Source organism: Caloenas nicobarica, chromosome 1 (assembly GCF_036013445.1).
Source record: "Caloenas nicobarica isolate bCalNic1 chromosome 1, bCalNic1.hap1, whole genome shotgun sequence".
In the NCBI taxonomy this organism is placed as follows: domain Eukaryota; kingdom Metazoa; phylum Chordata; class Aves; order Columbiformes; family Columbidae; genus Caloenas; species Caloenas nicobarica.
The window spans coordinates 130433772-130455007 of NC_088245.1; the positions used below are offsets into that span (position 1 = coordinate 130433772).

General features: G+C 39.2%; 1 protein-coding gene across 1 annotated transcript; it reads right to left on the reverse strand.

Moving 5' to 3' along the window:
• Positions 1–8676: 8676 nt before the first annotated feature.
• Positions 8677–20924, reverse strand: MAEL (maelstrom spermatogenic transposon silencer). The gene is made up of 12 exons (XM_065658231.1): positions 20793–20924; positions 19969–20055; positions 17696–17798; positions 15468–15623; positions 14908–14949; positions 13901–14028; positions 12973–13027; positions 12262–12403; positions 10913–10975; positions 9936–10068; positions 9606–9684; positions 8677–8792 (listed from the first exon to the last, which is right to left on the reverse strand). The coding sequence occupies exons 1-12, from the start codon at positions 20922–20924 to the stop codon at positions 8677–8679; spliced, it is 1236 nt and encodes a 411-aa protein (XP_065514303.1).
• Positions 20925–21236: the final 312 nt, after the last annotated feature.

Consider the following 21236-nt stretch of genomic DNA (forward strand, 5'->3'; position numbering starts at 1 on the left):
AGAAGCAGCACACCAGTGTCATCTTCAGGATTTGTGAAGACACAGACACCACTGGAGAAAATAAATCAATTCCTCTTTCTTACTGCAAGAAGGTTTTTTTTGAATAATAAAATGAAAGGTAATGGCTCTGCCTTCAAGTTCTGGGAGACAATATCCTCATCTCCCTGGAAAGAAGTGCCTAACATACAATGAGTACTAATATACAACCTCACAGCAAAAAAATGCATGTGAAGCACTGTTTTACCCAGTCATCTAAAAATAAGCAGTCTTCTAGTCTTCCCACTCTCTGAAAAACGAAGCCAGTCAGGTCTATTTGCAGAACAGAGTTGCTGCTGTATGCCCTGTTCTACAGAAGCTTTCAAGGTCACCAACCGCCAAGTCATCAATGAAGGGTGGTCTTCTTTATAGTGTTATGCCAATGTCACAGCTTACAGCATTGTCCAGCATATAAATGATTTTATGCAGACTGAGGCATTTTAAGGACATTTTATCAAATGTTGTTCTTTTTATATATTATACATGCACATATAAATAAAAATATGGAAAAAATTCACAGATGACCACTGAAAGTCTCCTCTTTGGCAAAACAACACATGCTAATGGAATGCATAAGGTAAGAAGTTAGATGGATTTGTAACTGGCAGCTGTTAAGATCTAGAAACAGTCTAGTAGCCTACATACTGAACTTCTGAGTTCCAGCTCAGGAGTTTCTAAATACTAATTTTCATTACATTATCCTCTCCTCCTAACTGTTGCATGGGCAAGTCAGAAATAGTCCATTGCTGCTGCTTCTGAAAAAAAATGACAGTGTGAGAACATGTACATGGCAAGTACATCTTTAATAAAAAGAAAAAAAAAAAGGGGGGGGGGTGGTGAAAAGGAGAAAAAGTATCTTTTTATTCAAAATTGTAACACTTAATCAGAATTTCTCTGTGTGCAAAATGTGTGCAAATGTGGGGAGAACTCCCATCACTAGTATCTTATCGTGGAAGAGAATGGACTGCCTGTCTTTGTCCAAAAGACTGTTACTATGGTATTAAAGCTAACTAAGAGCTGGTTTGTTGGTGGTTTAAAAAAAAAAAAAAAAAAAAAAAAATCAATATATGATTTAGACTAAAATATTTATAATTTCAAAGATCTCTATTGCATCTTTGACTTCAGGACTTTCAGATACTTACTGCAATGCCTCACACGCACCCTTTACCCCCAAGTAGTCACTTTTAAATCTGTAACAAAAATCTAAAATGTAACTTTAAAGAAGAATCAGCAATCCTCCTACACATGGGCAGCATTTTCTAGATTTTCAGCTATGCAAATCAGACTACCAGAATTGTTAATCTGACTTGCTTTCTGGCTGCCTTTATTTTACATGGTACTTCAAGTTATTAGTACAAATGAATAATTATACAACTGCAAAGACCAACAACCAGAGTTCTTCACAAAGTACATACAAAGCCAAATCTCTCTGGCAATGAACAACCTGAAACGCAACTCAGCCAAGACATTCTGAGGACCTATTCCTGTGCTTAGTTTAGATGCATGACAAAACATTGCAAAATTCTTTTTTAGTCATCCATTTTTGCACACAGAAGCTGAAAGCAGAAAAAAACCACAGTGCATAGCACAGAAAGAGTCGATATGTAATTTATTCTCTTTTGTAAAAAGCAAGTATAGTGTGAATTATCTAATTAGCATTGTAACAAGTTCTTACTGTGAAACAAAAACCATTTATTTTATAAATGCCGCAGACAGTAGTCAGCACTCTGTGTTCCTTCATGAACACCTATACCCTGGGGCTGAAGAGGGCTTCTGCTGAGGGATAATTGTGCGGATTCTCATCACAGATCATAACTGGAAGACCAGCAAAAGGACTTGACAATTACCAGAAATATTTATAGCCAGAAACTGGCTCTGGCCTCTAAACCATTTTAACACTGTGTTATCTATCACACACTCTTCACTCTCAGGATACGTGAAGCTTAGTTGTTGCTTGTCAGCTGAAGTCTTGAAGTAACATTTGCACATTGGTCATTTTCACCATAAAGAAAAATGCTGATTAATAAATCTGCATTAAGTTATCTGAAGAAACCAGGCGCAAAATACAGAAGAGATTACATAATGACCTCCAAACCCTTTAATTCAATTCTCTGTAAGCAGGTTCCATAAGAAATAGCAAGAAAAATGTGAGAGTCAAACTTGACAACTATTAAAGCAGAACTACTTGTGTTCTGCAACGCTAAGCTCAGTCCTACACTGGGAAATAAACTAAGTGATAGCACATGGAGAGATGGCTGAGATATTTTAGTAATGTTTATAATTTTCCCTCTTTTTTTTTTTTTTTTTTTTTTTTAATAAGACCAACATTTTAGGAGTTGTGTATTTATCAGAATGCTACATGTGTTTTTCCTCAACCAATTCATTAAACTCAGTCAGCCAGAAATACAGATATTCAAATTCCTATCTTACTTCAAGGTTTATCCTGTGGCTGAATTAATTACTTGTCCATCTTGTGTGTCTTTTGAAGCTGGAACAGATCCAGGAGCCTGTAGTATACCCACAACTTTAAACAAAATTAAAGCAGCACTAACATATTTGGGGGAAAGATGGGGAAAGCTAGCAATACTTAGTTAATTTGAAAGAATTAATGTATGTGTATCCAACCTCAATACTCACTTCCCTCAAAAGGCAGGAAGTTGACAGAAAATGAATGACAGGGTAGAAAAGTATTGATAAATTCCTACTTTACACAGCCAACTGATCCCTGACTCCATCTACTCCCTGAACCCTTCTTGGATACAGAGATCTGAGAGACCTTGTTACTAAAGGCTGAAACAAAGAAGGTACTGAGCACTCCAGCCTTATCTGTGTTACTCCAGCCACATTACTTACACCATTGAGCAACAGGACCACTTTTTCCTTGTTCAGTCTTTCACTGCTAACAAAGTCATAAAAGTTCTTCTTGTTGACCTTGATCCCTTGCAAGTACCAACTCTGGGTGAGCTTTGGCTTTCCAAAAACCATCCCTACGTGCCTGGCTAGTGTTTGTGAATTCTTCCTCTGTACCCCACACCTGCTCCCACCTGCTACATACTGCACTAGAACTAAGCTGCAGCCTGTTCCCTGTAAAGACAAGACAGTCCCCTGATAGATCTACCTGCATTCCTGGGCTATTTTTGCATTTGGAAGATGCTGCTCTTAATGAACTGCCAACCTTAATGAACTCCTTTATTCTTCAGAGCTGTTGCCCAGGGATTCCACCCCTACCTATTTCCTGCATAACCCCCAAGGTCTGCTTTCACTGCCTTCCTCACTCTTCTCATGATTTTGAGAAGTACTTCCAGTATTACACATACAAAAAAGCCAGCTCTGCCACTGCTTATTACAAGTTTCAGTACAGTGCACAATTCAAAACTGACTAGACAGGTAAGAGTTAATTATCTCACAATTCTTGTTGCTAGAGTAACAGCACTACTTTTCTATTTATTTGTATCATCTGTTCCAGGAAAGACACCAAGGCAATCTTCTATCTGAAGAAGTTCACAGTACAATGAACAAACCGTCAAGATAATTTCTGGATGCAGTGGAACTAGTACTAAATTTATTATAGCCCAACATAGGGGAATTTGGAACTTCTCTCTCCTGCCTTTCACCTGTTCACTAGGGAGCGAGGGAAATTATTTCAAAACGGTAATTAGAGAAGCTTGTGGTAGCTTCTAAGACAAAACCAAAGAAAAGTGACGGAACAGAGATAATACAGGGTTAGACTAATAAAAGCGTTTGCCGATTTTTTTCATTTTTCTGAATCACTGCAATAGAAAATTAATTGGCAGCTCATTCTAGGGTGAAAGTGAGCGTTGATAACCCTGCAGAAGACATGAAGAGAGCAGAAACTAAATAAACTTGTTATTTTCCTGCCCCACTACAGTATATTTACTCTTCCAAATGGAAAGATGTTGTTAAAGCCTTTGCAGTCAGCTGCATAGACATCTATTGATCAACCAAAAATTAAAAACTCAGTCTCACACATGTACTTGAGTCACTTAACTTCTGGGGAAGGTTTGAAATTCTTGCCAGGGGAAAGGATTAGCATTTTTTAATTCAACTAACAGGTCAAAAAGCACAGTCCCTCTCTATTAATTATGCAGGGTTTTTTAAAGATATCAGGAATATAAAACTACAGCTATTTTGCAAGGAAATCCAGACAGGGCTTCCTTGAATACAGGTTTTCATTCACCAAACACAAATTTTTAGTTGGAAGAATCTGACCTTCAGCACAACGGCATCTGACTGTGATGGCTCAAGACCCAGCGTCCCCGAAATGGAAGCAAATTTTCCCTTTGGGAATGACTCAGCACAGACCTAACCCAAGGTAGCTGGCAAAGAACACACCCAGTGGAATGAGTATCAACTGTGCCATTTGATCAAGGACCACAGCACTGCTTCGTGCAGTTTGACATGCAAACAGCAAAATCCAACACCTAATATTTGACAGACCCTCCACCCAGAAAATCCCCACCAAATTACTGTCTCCCATCTTTTAAGATTTTGACAACTAACATATTGCTAAAGATGTAATAAAGACTAATATTACTTTAGACACAGCAAAGACTCTCTAATAACTAGTTAAAATGCAGATCCTAAAACTGGCACAAGTGTTCAGCCTACAGGCCTCAAGAGTAAAGAGATTACTAAGCTTCCCTTCCCACACATCACTTACTGTCCAGCTTGCTTTCTCACACCTGGGAGGTGAGAAGGAGAGTTGCTCTTTATGTGAGAGAGCAGCTGGAATACACAGAGCTCCACCTGGGGATGAACAATGAGTCAGTCAGAAGCTCACAGGTCAGGACCAGAGGGCAAATCAACACGGGTGACATTCTAGTGGGTGTCTGCTGTAGACAGCCTTATCAGAAAGACATACATGAAACCGCCTTCAGACAATTGGAAGAAGCCTGACACAAGTGACTGAGAAGGCAAAGAGGGGAGATTCTCTCTGCTGGACCTCATACTTACAAACCAGAAAAAACTGGTCAGGGATGTGAAGGCTGGGGGGGCAAACTTTGTTTCAGTAACCACAAGATAATGGAATTTGGGATCCTAAGAGGAAGGAAAAAAAGCAGGATCATGACCCTGGACCTCAGGAGAGCAGTCTTTGACCTGTTCAGAGATCTGCTTGGAAGAATCTCGTGGCATATGGTCCTGAAGAGAGGTCCAGGCAAGCTTATAGATTTTTCAGGTATAACCTCCTCCAAGATAACCAGGAAAAAAAGTGGAGGCTGACCAAAGAGCTCCTGACAAAACTCAGACATAAAAAGGAAACATACAGGAGTCAGAAGCAGGGATGAGCAATCTGGGAGAAATACAGAGATGCTGCGTGAGTGTGCAGGTGTGGGGTTAGGAAAGCCAAAGCCCACCCAAAGCTAAATCTGGTGAAGCACACGAAGGGCAATAACTTCCATGAGTGCATTTGAATGGGAATGGGGACCTGGTCATGAAGGACAAGAGGAAGGTCAAGGGGCTGAATGCCTTTTTCATCTTATTCTTTACTGGTAAGATCAGCCTTCCAAAATGAATTTCAAGTTAAAGACATCAAAACCAGGTATTACTGTATCTACAGTATATATTTATATATTTAAGAGGATATTCCTGCTAAATCAGAATACAAGGTACTGATAAGAATATTCTTAGCTGAGGCAGAGATGGTGGTCAATAGGAACTTCTTGTATACCCAGTTTCTACAGCGTATTGAAAGGAGAAGGTAGACAAGCCAGAAGTGCACAAGTAACAGTCAAATTCATAGCTCATACTACACCGAAGCAGTAACTGCAGCTTACTCCACATGAACATGCCTTTTTTTTCCCCCCAGTATCAGTTACCAGTTGCATACTCTTTGAATAGAACAAAATAAAAGAAATGTGTGATTACAGGTTAATATACTGATGTCATAGACTAGATCAGCAAAGTTGTCACCACAGTCCACTGTATTTTCATGACCCTCAGACAACTGTTCACCAGCCAAAACCTTTATAGTAGGGAGTAACATGCAATTCATCTACGAACAAAAATACTTACCAACTTTTTAATGGACATGCAAAGCCAGGATGACTTTTACCCAGTATTGTCACGGGACTGACTAATAGGAGGAGAAAAAGTCACATCTGATAGAATCTACTAGACATCTCCTTTACAAAAACAACTCTTCGGACAGTTCAATTTCTATTGTACCTACACAACCATACGCAGGGAGTACTAAGTTAGTTTTTACCATGTGGAAGGTACATGTTTAAAGCTGCCAGGCTGCATCACTCAAAATCTTGGTTTTAGTTCCCCTTGAGAATTTTGTCATGCAAATTTTGTTTCGAGTTTGACCCACAATTTGCACCTTACCACTACTATTGCACTTAAGAAGTGTGCTAAGGTTGTAAGTCATCATCTTTTCCTTGTCTTTACTTTTCCATTAAAGGAGAGAGGCATTACTGTATTGTGTTTATTAAGCAGAATTTATTTTTCAAGAAATCAAACAGAGTTTCAAGTGGCAAAACAGCCAGGGAAGCAGAGCTCCAAAATGAAAAATTTTTCTATCATCCTCCAATAGCTGTTAGGGATCTTCCTCAATATATGCACAATAAGAGTATTAAATGGGCTACATCAAGTTAGCATACTCATTCTTACTACATCGGTCTTACAATTTTCACTACAAAGACCACCACAGGTTGTTGGTTATTACAATAAGACAGTTACTGCCCTAGTTAATAGCCCACTACCTACAGCATGGAGCTGGGTCTTCTACAGCTTACATACTATTTTAAGTTACAGGTGATAAGGTACAGGCATGCCATGGAACCCTAACTCTGCATTTCTCTATTTCTGCTCAGATTCTTATCTCAGACTTGAAGATATATATTAACTTTAGCACAGTAACAAATGCTCTTTGGTTTGTGTACTTACACTGATACTGAATATTTTAATGATAATGAATTATCTTCTTCATGAGAACTGAAACATGAAACATTTATTGCAACACTGACCTCTGAAAATAATTCAAAGATTAAAGTTCTGTGTGTTCTGAAATGTCAATGCAGCAATGGTTCTAAGTTAAGAAACTTAAAACTTGAACAACCCTATTCTAGTGCAGAGAACCCTTTATCACTACTAAATATACACTCTTAACTCTGTTACAACATTCCCAGGTGCTTCCTTGGTAAATATCAATCTTAAAAGTTTATTGTCCCTTGTCTAGGGAAATTTAGCAGGTAGAACAAGAGCCTCAAAGGAAGGAAATACAGAATAATTCAAGAAAAGCCAGTGATATAAGCAGTTAGGTAAGAGGCATCAAAATTGTTCAGTGATCCTGCAATACTGGCAGAAGGGCCTCAACGGGCTGTAAAGCAACAGCAACTGTATGAGGTTCCCAACTACACCAGCAATTGGCCTTTTTGACATACTGATGAGCATGCTCGAGTTTATTAATAAATGTGTTGTCCTCTTTTGTGTGTGTGTGTGTGTGTGTGCGGTTTTTTTTCCATCCTCCCCTCATTATCCAAAAGAACTACCTAATTTTGAGCTTCAGTTCCAACAGGGGATGAAATAAATATCTTCTCATAGTTAGTTGCTATGGAAATAGTATTTCACAACTGGACCTCTGTTGGAACAAAATGTAGAAACAACTTAAAAAAAAAAAAAGCTCTCATTCCTGAGAATCAATTGCTTAAAGACACATGGACTAAGGATGAGGCTCAGACAACATTCTGGGGACTAAACCCAGACTTGTACCTCCATAAAATGGAACATCTAACTTCCTAGTGATACATCAAACAGTCTCCCTGTTTTTATGTGCCCTCAAATAATTACGACTGGTATCTACCTATCCTGACTAAACTCGTGAAATTATATCTGAAGATTAGATAGAATGAGATAGAATTTCATGTTCCTTTCAAAAAAACCCTCATATCATCTACATTCCTCTTTGGTCTGTAAGTTTGAGGCACATGCATTTTTTTAAACAGAAAACTGATGCAAAGGATAAAAACAACATCTACGTACTTGTTCCTGATGTATATAGTCTGTGCCTCTAAAAGAAAATTGATAGATACATTTGCCACCACATTTCTGCCAAGACAGTCTGCTTTTTTGCGTTGAATGGCCACTCATTCTTCATGGCTGGAATTAGATTATGAGCAAACCTTCGAGACCATTATACCTTTAATTCCCCTAGTGCAGCCCTTCATACCTCCAATACTCCCTGCCCTTGATCATTTTATGGGAAGAGACTGTTATGCACTGAAATTCTATCTTACACACACAGAAGGGCAGAAGGGGGTTATTAAAGAAGAATTCAAGCACTGGTTTAAAGTCACATTGGCCACTAAAGAACTATTCTAATACAATGATATTGACTCATCAATCTTGAGTTTGCACTCCATCCATTAAGAAATAGAACTAGCTTTAAAGAGAGGATGCAATTGTCGTGTCCCTTCAAAATAAGTCTTCCTGTACATAATAAACTAGATTTTCATCTTCTTTAAATCCAGTCAATAGTTTTATCATTCTAACAAGAGCCTGAACTGCCAAAGGTTGCACATAAGATGAAAAACTGCAGTCTGGAGAAACTGCTGGTTACATTAGGGGAACAAGGCAAAAATCAGAATTTACAGATGTCCTGGATATAAAAAAAGATTTTCAGTTACTAAAAGACTTGGATAGATCAGATGCACTTTTCAGCAAACGAGTAATTCCTCTTCCTCGCATGGTACTTATTCCATAAAGGGAAGTCTTCACACCACATGGAGAATCACCTATTAAATTAAATACAGTTTGCAAATCAAATCAGCCTTTAAATCTTACATAAATTAATGGAACTGTTCTTCATATGCTGTGGAGTTGAACCTATTCAATAGCTCTAATAGAAAAAGTCAGAGACAGAGGTTGTGTCCTCTATAAACATCAAGACCATAAGATTTCATGATTTAAAACTGGAACAGTTTCAGAGTTTAATTCAGTGTGTTATTTTATATGCGAGAAAATAAGCTGCAAAGAATTCTTAAGAGTTATTTCTCTTGCAAACTTGATTCTGTTCCTCTGAAGATTAGCCATGAACTGCCCAGATGAACTGAGCTCATCTGCCTTCTATTAAAAAAAAAATTCATCCCCCCAAAAAAAAGACTTTAAATGAGCAGTCTTTATAAACTGAGTTAACAGACTACTTGCAACAAGTACCAGATGAGTGTGCCCATACAATGACATAAGAGCAAGGAGAGTATTTTAAAGACGGTCCTGCTTCAAAGCACCTAAGCATATGAGAATGGACTTCATGTAGCAGAAAAATAAGGGGGGTATAAATCAGAGAGCAACATTTATAAGAAAAACAAAATTTTGAGAGACTTTTTTGACCCTAAGATTGTGTCCACCAAGAAAAGGGCAGCTCTTTATGTCTACATCTTCAGAAATTCAGTGAAATTCACATGCAGGAATAAGTGCAGCTCATGCACAGTTATTTAAGCTTTATGCCCCTGAGAGGCAACATCTAAACACAGCACTCTGAAAAAGCACCAGTTGGATTAAGTTTAAATAGCTCTTTCCCCTTACAAATGTGAAAATTTCAAACTCACAATTAGAAGGGACAAACTCTTGATCCTGACTTGGAGAAGTGAAATGTCTGTCACATCCAGAACCCTCAGCCTTCATTTTCTGTGTGAAGAAATAAACATTCAAAATAATATGTGTCATCTGAAATGCAGTATGCACACCTATCCAGGAAACCTACCAACTGTGGTCAAAAATCACAATAAATGACTCAGCTAGTGATTGTTTTTGTTTCATCAGTCTGCTTAACATACGTTGCAAAAGACAGCATCCAAAGAGAAAACAGTTAACCTGAAACTGGCATGTTTGAACACTTAACTAGAAATACAACAGGATATCAGTTTAAAGAATCTGACCTGAAAACGTGCAGCATCCAGTACCACCATCTTGGTATTTGTGCTTTTACCACAATCAGAGTCTTGAAGAGGCAGGTGAGCAGCTGTAAGTGAGACTCCATACACATTAGCTAAAGATTTACTGATGCAATAACTTGACCAAGAAAAAAAGAAAACAAGAAAACTTTGGATAAGAGGGCTGTAATGCTTATGTATGGAAGCACAGCATTTTCAGTTCTTCAACTGGCAAACAAAATCAACCACAGACTCAGCTGCACAGAGCAGGACATTATTGCAGCAGCTAAATAGTTACCCAGCATCCTTCCAAGACCACCAGCCTATTCACGTCAAATTAAAACAACTGCTTCCCCAGACTATCAAATGCAGCCACTTAGAAGTGTGAAAAGCAACTTTTTTTTTTTTTGCAAGGCACAGAAGTACATGAGTTTTTTAAATGAAAAACTATTCATTATTATCTCTCTCAAAATGCCACTACTACTGACATCTTACATGGCATTTCCTTGTTTCCCAACTATTTACTTTCCCTTTCTGCACAACAAAAATACTACAGAACCTTATATATCTACATTACATGTAAGGCAGTATAAAAGTTTCCGAACTAGAGACATACTAGAATCTCTCACCAAATACAGGTATACTAAACCTCTGAAGAAAAACAGTGAATTCTGATTTAATTAACACTTCTCTCAACTCTCCGATAGTAAGTAGAGGTAGTGAAAACAACACTACGCAGTGATGGACAATATCACAGAAACTATATTACACCTAAGTGCTAAGACTTACAGCACACTCCTAAGCCATACAAACAATGATGAAAATTAGAAATAGAACAAAATCTCCGGGGTAGATGGAATAAATAAAACTCAATATCTAGAACTACAGTGCTCCAGGCAGCCAGAAAAGCCAGAGCCAAAAACATGCGTCTATAACAAAATAAAAAGTCATCATACTGGAGATAACTCCTTAGCAATACTCACGCAATTTTCTTACAGGATGCCAAAGCACAGCAGAGTATATCATTCTCTTCATGCCACTTGCACCTACATGAAACGAAGTTCAGGCTTATTTCAGAAGCATCTATCTCATTAATCAACACGAATAAGTTGGTCTGATCAGAAGGAAAATGAGCAAATATTAAAGATGCCATCTTTTTGTCTCAGTGACCACACAGTACCTTTAAAATATCACAGAGGACCAGCATTCAATAGCTAAGCTCTAAGTGGTTATGCAGAATTAAGAGGCATGCTTAACACACATTCTGCTTCACAGGGAGGTGGAGGGAAGGCAGAAAATAGAATCTGAAGAGACAAATGGAATTTAAAGGTAACAATTTGATGTTTCCCATTAATGTGAAATAGTTCCTCAGTATAAACATCCATACTTTCCTCTCCAAATACATGTTTCAAAGTACATTTTCCCATTCTTGTTAAGGTCTCTCTCTAGTGTGAAGATACTTATGGAAATGAAAAGCTAAAAGAAAGTGACACTGATTATCCCAATGGACCTTAAAATCCATACTGTAAGCAGACTTCCCGAAATAATCTTAAAAAAAAAAAATCTCTAGTAGAATTTTAGATCAAGTCATTGGTTAAATTACTTAAAACACTAGCAGAGGAAAAGTTAAAAGTTAACTACGTCATCACTAAATATTCCCCTGCAACATCACAAGCTACATAACACCTCTTTGTACAAACATGGAAGAATCTGAAAGCGGGAAAAGCTTTACTGTTCAAGACACGTAGGGGAAAAAACAAAAATAAAACAAAACAAAAACCGAACAAATAATAATTAAAAAACCCCAACACACAAAACCAAAAACACCCCACACACCCTATACAGTAAATAGGATTCCAGATGTGTAATAAAGAACATGCATTCCAGAAGAAGAAATATAGGATCTAGTTTAGCAGTTATGCTCAAGAACTTGATTATATATACCACTGGCAAACATACCTTGTTCCTCATCACAGTAGCAGCATAAGGCATTTAACGTACAGCATCAGCCAGGTCCCCTCCAAATTACACTTCTAAGGAGTCAGTCTCTTCTCATTTCTATGATTTCCAGTTAAATATCACAGTATATTTTATTCCCATTTTTTACCCATTCCTTTAAATTAGGCCTCAGACTCTGATTTAACAAGCCATCTATCCTCATACTTCCCTTGGGAAAGTATTTTTCATTTCCAGTTGTACTCATGATGTGACAAGAAGCATTTCTGATTAGAAGGCTTGCAGAACATCCTAGCCTAGCAGCATACAAGGTGTGTGTTGGGCACCAACACAGGTGAGGGTAATACACATTTCCACAAAGAAGAACCCATCATACCTGGTATTACTGGAGAAATCCCACAGGAAGGCATCCAGTTCTCTACACACCCAATTCTTGGATGGCTCCTTCTGGTATTTCTTCCGGTACAGTTCTATTACCAGGTCTTCTACAGCAAGAAGCTCTGGATGGCTCTCAATGCCTATAGCTCAGAGAAAATCCAAGTCAGGCAAACAAAGAGTCAGTGAATATTCTACTCAGCTCACTTCTCAATCAGTCCCTGTTCACTGCCCAGCCTCTCACCAGAGCATCGAAGCTCTTGTAAACCTTAGAGTTACTCCACCAGTGGTTTTAATAAAACTAGCAAAGTGGGTTGTCCCATATTCCCATAATTTTGTCCATCTCAGTAATTATGTATCCTACTTGCAGGCCATCTCTCCTCAGAAGCTGTTAGTTTTCCTGTGTGTTACCACTCACCTTCACAGTAATCTCACTGCCTCTAGTGCTCCTTTAACTGGCTGAGCAAGAAACAGCATATGTTATTCTACGGATGTGCTCATTACCCACTTAGCTGATCATGCTGCTGTTTTACTGTCACTGATGGGGAGCAAAAGAAGAGGGAGAAACAGTCGAAGTAGTTCTAGCTATTACTACCAGCTTTTATGAAACTTTCAAGACCCAAAGATTTTCAGACAAGTACAGCTGTCCATGATTACATAACCTTCTTTATTGGGAAAAAAAAAATAAGGCCAAAACCGACCAATTTCCCACCTGTTAGGCTAGCCATTCGACGGAGACACCAGTTAATTCGGAATCTGTCATTAGACTAAAGGAAACAAAATTTTGGTCACATTGAAGCCGTATACAATTCTGACACCTGCAAGACTTCTGACTACGTCTCAAAAAGTCACCTCCGAAACAAAATTCAGTGTTTGTGGGACTGAATGTACACTCTTTCTGAAAATTATCTTTAAGAGGAACCAAATGCCACAGAGGCTTTCCAACCAAACCCCAGGAAAAATTCTGGACTAATGTTTGGGGACAGGTTAAAGGTTAACCTATACCAAAGATATCTCAGCTAAGTGCTCTGAGATCTTTTTCAAGCATATTTCTTCAGAGCCCTATATTTATGAATGGAGCCCGAGATGCTGATCCTCTCTGCCTTTTTAAGGATTAACCTTAGGCTTGAACGGAATCAAAATGTAATATAGCTGTCATGAAGTTTAAACACTGCTGAATCCTAATATTTTGTTTTGCTCATTGGCAAATGAAACATGAGCAAAAATTAAGATGTACAGTATTCCCATGGGGAAAGAGTCAAAGATGTAAAAACATCCCTTAGACAAGCAGGACTGTGCAACTATTATTCAGTACAATCAACTTAAGTAAATCTTAAAAGCCCTTAACCTAAGTCAAAACGATGTCAGAGACCAAGTGAAATGTTCATCGGTAGACCAGAGCCAGAAGTACAGGCTGAAAATAAGAAGGCAGAAAATCAGGTCTCTGCTTTATAAAAAGGATAGCTTCTAGGGGTCATTTCTTCCCACATGAAACTGGGAAGCTTTGATAAAAAAAGAGGATCTTTTCCCACTCACTTGCACACTCATCAGGTTTTAGAGTCAAGTATCTCCTTACTCATCCAACAGAAGTGAAATTAGAAGTTTTGATTTAGAGCATCTTACTTTGACCTTGACCATACCCTGCAGTAAAAGTGTGGACGAACACCTCTGGCTGGCTGGACAAACTCAAGAAGTTCCTGTAAGACAACTGCGTAACAAGTACGTAAAAGATGAAATCCAGATATAGGGATCTTGTGAGTGGCATCACCTAATGAAGGGGGGAGAAAGGGACAGGAAAAAAAAAAAGTTATGAGAAGTCCTGTTTCTTTAAATGATACAGTTCCCCCCACCTTTCTGTCTTTTTATAAACGTATATGTATACACACAAACACATTTCCTCTTCTCTAGAGGCAGTGTCTGTGAATAAGCTATTAAAACCTTGCTTCCATCAGCAGAAAACTGGCAGGTCTGGACCATGAGCAAACACACACACACTGCTTTTAAAAGGCCATTATCTAAATATTTGACATAGGAAAACAGGGACCAAGTTTGTTCCCTCTGTACAGAAGGCGGGAAGTGTCCTAATACAAACAAACTGAAGTCTATAAACACTACTTAAGAGTCATAGGGCAAAAAAAGCAGGCCAAGCCAGACAAAACAACAGTATAAATACTTGAACTTTGTTGATATATGTAAAGCTGCAAAACATTTACAACTTTTAAACACAAAGTAGTATCTTTTAGTTATGCTCTTATGAATTAGCACTTCATGCTGAAGATATACACAATGGTTATCAAGGGAAGGACATTGTGCTCACATGGGCTTGAAAGCATTTAAAGCCATACAGAGCTGTCCCATTTAAGAACAACATTATGCAGTTATTTTTCAATTAAAATAGGAAGACAAAATAAAAATAACTCTGCTATTGACAAATCCATTTTGGGTGAAGTGCTCTGCCATTTGTGGATACAAGAAACATAAAAAAGGTGACTGTGACGAGCTGCTCTGTCACTCCTTTGTCTTCAAAACTTGACAAGCTCCCAGAAGGAGAAACTGTAGACTTACAAAACATTTGGATCCAGATCAGATAAGTTCAGTGTAAAACTGTACAACTTTGCATACCATTCTTTTTCTCCATGATACTCACTAGCAGCCTGGCAGTGGTACCGAAAACCACGTGGTGGTACTTCTGCAGAAGAGCAGGAGAAACAGGAGAAAAAGAACAATCATCATCCAGCATCCACAATGACAGATCCTTTACTCTCAACTATACACCATAGTTTCATATACAGAAACAAACAGCTTCATCTTGCCTTGTGGCCTCGTACAAGTGCCACAACTATTTTTGAAAGTTATTTTCAATTATATGTATTTTAAAAAACAAAGTATATTTTTAGTGTGTGTGTTTATGTCCAATCAAGACAAATATTCGATGGCATGAAATATAAAGCACAAACATCTGAAGGTCATCCTGAATTTATTCTACCCTCTTTGAAGCTTCATGCAGTTCTGATGCTTAAGTCTATCTCTTTAGAAACAATCAGTATTGCTCTGACATTTTAAGAAGTCCAACCACTTACAGTCAAAGAAATAAACCCATTTTAATACCAGAAATCTAATCTGGGCAGCAGTAAGCGACACTAGAAAGCCTCCCTCTCAACCCAAAGCAAGATGAACTACTTCTTGTCTCCCTCCCTTGGGATTCACCTGGGTCTATGAAGTGATGGAAATCAGCCATTATGCCATCCTGTAGGGAGTACTTGACACACCCAATCTCACAAGGAAGGAAGCGCTGTTCACAGTGGGATGGCAGCTTGCCATGGCTGTAAATGTTCAGGAAGTAGAAGATATCTGTGACCACAGCTGAAAGAAAAAAACAAAAAAACAAAAAAAACAAACACAAACCACAAATTCAGAAGAGCCACCAGAGGTTAAAGCAAGTCATCCCAGCCTCACTTCCTCCAGTGAAAGCTTTGATGTACTTTATCATATGAGTAAGGCAGGGCATCAACCAAGTAAAACACACAGATGAGATGTTTCTCTGTATCTGAGATGACAAGGTAACTAATACTTATACAAGAGTCAGGCATATCGGTAGTCCTGCTATACCTTCCATAGATGCTACTGTGTGCAGAGATCAGAGGAAAAAAAAAAAAAGGCTATTTTAAAAAAAAAAAAAAAAAAAAAAAAATCAACCCCCAAACTCACAAGAACGCTAAGAAGCCTGGAATCCAACAGGAACTACGATTTCTTTTCACAACAGGTCAATAAGGCTAGGAAAAAAAAAATAAAAACAAAAACCACAACACACACACCACAAACAATAACTGCGAAGCAGCCTCACAAGCTCAATTCAGTAACTTACACAAGTTAAGTGAACTGGTAATAATCTTCCATGGTAAAAGGAGATGAGAAGTCTGCTAATTAAAAGGATTACTTCTCTTCCACTAAATGAGCTCCCAAAGAAGGTGGCTAGAATACCCAAGGCCAATGCTAAGAAATAAATTTATTGCTTACTAATTTAAAAATATCCAACTACAAAAAATATTTCACAATACACTTTAATCCTTCTCTTCAGAAATGTCACATAACATTCTCGTTGAATTTTAAGGTAGCTATTTAATCCTTAACCTTAAGCTCTGCCCCTCATCAAAAAATCCTGTTTGTTCTACTAAATAATAGAGATATATAACTGTTTTAACACAGAAGCAATGCTGTATGCCAGACTTCATAGCACTTAACACCAGCTGTCCTAAGCTTGAATGCTGGTGCTCTCTTACATGGAGCTTAAACTCTACAGGCTGTGGGGTCATAAGACAGATACGTCTCCTACTTGAGTTTGAACTGCTTTCCTTATGAAGAAATGAATATAGCTTCAGGGAATCATACAGGACTTTTACTGAGAAATACCATCGAACACGTGTCTCAGTGATCCCTTATTATTATCCCTCTTGTTCAATTTAAAGATTGTGTCAGCTCAAGCCACCAAGATCACCCTGATCAAACTTGTATCAAAATGACAGAGAAACGTGACCTCTGGCAGGGAGGATGCTAACAGGTGCTACACTTCTTATGGAGCTACTCTTTCCTGCTCCCCTATAACCATGACAACATGAAAATAGTTCAAAAGACCTGTTAAGTAAAAAGCTTGAGCTGAAACTTCACCACACAGTAGACACAACTTATATTAAATGGCTGGTTGACTTATCTTGTAAGCACTACCATTTATCATTTTTCAGGATAACATAATATTCATGGGGAAAAGATTACAGATGGGTTCATTACTCAATTCTAATCAAAACATCCATTTGAAGAGGGGATACAGATTAGAAAGGTTTAGTTTTCAAGAGTTCTTTCAACAAAGAAGCAAGCCAGGATGTTACAAAAGCACTGACAAATTACAGATCCTCTCTTTTACTCTCCCTGAGAGGCCACGTCATCATTTTATTTTAATGCCTCTACCATACAAATTCTGAACTTTGATACCTAACAACTCTTCACTCTTCAAAATTTGTACAAGTATTCTTTTATGCTGAACTTGGATTAGGCCTTGTAAATCATACATGTAGGAGTTGAAGAATTACCTTTTTCTTAAAAACCTTGAAATCATTGTAAAAAAAACTACTAGTGTCTCTACTCCCATCAAGCTAAATAACAGAAGACAGAATTATTATGGGGCAGGGGTGCAGGGGGACAGACAACTGCACCGACTTCCCTCTATACTACAAAAGACTTTTTTTTTTTTTTTTTACAGCAGTAGACTATTAGTTTAAAACTGTCATGGTTGAGATGGACAAACAACATTAAAACAAAGAAACAGTTGACACAGATGGCTATTAGCAAAACATAAACATCCTTTGCACAGGCATAATTTAGAATATCTATAAAGGACAAGCTTTCATCTACTCGGATCAACTGCTTTAATATTACTATACCCTGATTGTTCTTCCAAGACATAGCAGAGGCATCTGGAAGAGAAGTAGCACTGGGCATCTTCATGGTCAGATGAGCAGGAACTGGATGAGCCAGATTACGCATCTGGAAAAGATGAGGAAGTTACACAAAATCAAGAGTCTACTAACCCCCAATAAGGTCCTTCACCTCCTTCTGTAAAAGGAACATATGACATCCACTAACAGTTATGGTTAAGCGGAACAAGTCTGCAATTTCTATAAAAGTGCCTGTGTACTTGCAGACCGGGAAGGCAAGATTTCTGTTCTAACAAACTGAGAGATAGGTATCTTGATACCTTGGTCAACTCACTACAACTGGAGAGAACTACAGCTAAATTTACAAAATTGAATTTTTAAAAAATAAAGGATATTTTGTTAGATTCAAACACTTGTCACAAGCGAGGAACTTTTCAAATTGGAATTTCAAAACTTTTTCCATAAACTTTATGGAAAAGTTTGGCACACGCATTAGTTGCCTTTGACTAGGAATAGAATTCATTAAAAGCTGATAAAGCCTCAGGGAAGTAATGAGATTGCTCTGGTATGAAGCAAGTAAGAGGGGGACATATGCCCCTTACGCACTGCAAATCCATGCATAAACAGTAAGCTTTTAAGAGGACAGGAAGAAAAATCTGGCAAGCTTGCAGAATTCAATCATTCAAGACCCAAATTTGGAATAACATCCACATCCAGGTACACTAATTCCAGATCACTATCTTAGCCAAAGGTCATTGACTACCAGTTTGAACTATTTAGAATAAAAGGAGGAATTACTTGCATCAAGTAAGCTTAGGATCATCTCCAAAAGATGACTAAGACCTTTCACTACACAAAATAACTGTGGTTGTCTGTGTACAGGGCTGTGATTAATAAATTGAAATCACATACAATCCCATACATACACACCCACACTTCCCTATTTCCACTGACAGGGAATAAGGATGATGTTCTTTATTTTGGTAACTATGCCCTTCCCTGATCACAGCTTTCTAAAATGCTACTGCTTGTGGATGGAAATACAGAAGCCTCCATTTATGACTTAGTTGTCATTTCATGTATCTCTCCACTATATACGAAAATGGAGCTTCATTAATTACATACCCCTAGTCTGCTAAATAACACAACTATTGAATGATCGCATTTTAAACAGATCTTTCGCATAAAGGCAAGCCCCCAAAATCAGAAAACATTGCCTAACATCTCCCTACTAGTCTACATTGACTAAATAAACTTATCTAGATTTACTAGTTACTACAAGCTATGGTCATCCTGTCATTCTCTCTAGCATAAGTGTTTTAAAGTCCTTAAACTTACCCTCACCAGTGATTTGTAGTTCATAGTAACATCAGATAAAGAAGTAAATGCAGTATTATCTACTTACTCAATCAGGCTCTTTGCTTTGACACACAAATTTTTACACTGCCGACAAAGACTGGAAGAAAAAAAGCTTTCTGACACCTCACATAATTCAAACTCTATAGCAAATTATGCTTTGGGGAACTGCTGGGAGAAGGAGAGAGACAGACAGACAGAAAGAAACAAAGGACACACACATAACCCTTTCCAAGCCAATAAGCAGTAAAAAGGATCTGTTTAGCACTATTTCTGACCACAACTACATTCAGCTTAACATTAACTGCTTAATTCTACATTGTGGGATTTTGTCCTCCACCATAGCATTACAACTGTCTCCATATTCAAACCAATCTAAAAATAATGGCAAGGTATAATTATTCTATTTGTGTGTAGGTTGCAACACTTCACTGATGTGGTCCACCACACAGCCACTCGAGAATGCCAATCAGCTGTGTAAAATATGTGGTTTCAGGCTGTTAGACAAGAACCACCTAGATACGGACATCCATGAAGCAAATGCAACATGAACCTATGACCAGAAGTCATATCAATTTACGGTATAAAAAAACCTCTACATTGTAAGTCAGTCACTGAAAAATACTGTTAAACATAAAACTAAGTTGTTAGAGACCTACATTTTACTTGGTAAGAGAGCCCAAAGGAACAAGCTGTGCTGGTTTAAAATGGCATAGAGTATTCTCACCTTCAATTCAAACCAGAACAATTTTCTGTGTCACCTTCGTAATGGTATAGACTACTACAGCAGCCATAACCTCCAGAGGTTGAAGACTACGCAGAGCTGGTGATCTTGCACAGCATCATAACTGACCAAACCCAAACACCACTTACACTCCCTCTTATTCAGCTACACTGAATGGCCTTCCTTTCTCAGCATTTACCTGTTCTGCTGTCTTCTGAGAACGTTTCTTTACATTCCACTTACGAGCCTTCTCGGCATACACCATCTTTTCTTCTTTAGTCAGCAACTTGAAGGAAAGCAAATTGTTACAAAAACTTTTTACTGCCTCCTTCTAGTAGTCCCACAAACCAACAAACTCTTGGTAAGAAATTAATTGCGCATTTCTAAAGGACATTATCAATGCTTGGCAAGAACTGCCAACTGCTAAAACTGACTCAAACGTTTCTAGTAGCTTTCTCCTTAATGAAGCCATAAGCTTTGATCCAAAGCACCTAACAATCATGTGCTTTTGAGGTATCTTCAGACAAGGGCAAACTAGCACTGCCCTGCTACAAACAAGAAGTCTTCTGAAACTACTCTTGCCAGCCAGGGATGCCACTACCCATCACACACCAGCCAGAGCTGACACCCTTGCTGCTAAGGGGAGGACAGAGTAGCTTCTGCTCCTTAGCTTGAGCCAGCTGAGGCCACTCAAAATGCCCATTTGAACCACTAAACATACAGCAGCTGAGCTGCAGACTATTTTGCTCTCCAAGGAAGGCCACCTTGACGTTTTGCCCCCCACGCAACCCGCACAGGGGTGCCACACAGATCCACCTGATGGTTGCCGCTTCCTCACCCTCAACAGGCAGGTGAGCAGCTATGAAACCCACGGCCCTGGCACACAGTGGCTGGAGCAAAACACACGGCGGCCCTCCCTCCTGCCCTCCCCGCCATTGAGCTGCGTTAACCCAAGACCGTTCCCCTCCCAGGAAGGCAGAGGGGCGAGGGGGGGGGTGGACAGGAGAGGGCCCTTCTCCTCACCGCCCACGCCTCGGAGCAGTAGGGCACGGCGTCGACCACACCGGTCACGGGCAGCCCGCGCCGCTGCAGCTCGGGCAGCTGGTCGCACACGAAGAGGCAGTAGGGGCTGCGGGAGCCCTTGCGCTGCGCCATGGCAGCACCCGACCCCGCCTGGCCTCGGCTTCTCTCCGCCACGCCGCGGCGCCACCCACCAGGTGCGCACCCCAGGCCCCGGCTCCCAGCCCGCCTCTGCGGGGCGGGGCGGCGAACGCGCCCGCCCGCGGCCTTTGGCGGCAAGGGGGGAACGACCGTTACACGTAACGGCTGCCCGGCCTCCTCCGTGCGGGTGTTAGCGGCGGGCCGAGTGGCCCATGCCTCGCCCCCACCTCGGGTTTTAAACCGTCACCTCAAGATGGGCTTTGAGGAGAGTGTGGCAGGGTTGCTTGGGGTTTTTTGTTTTGATGG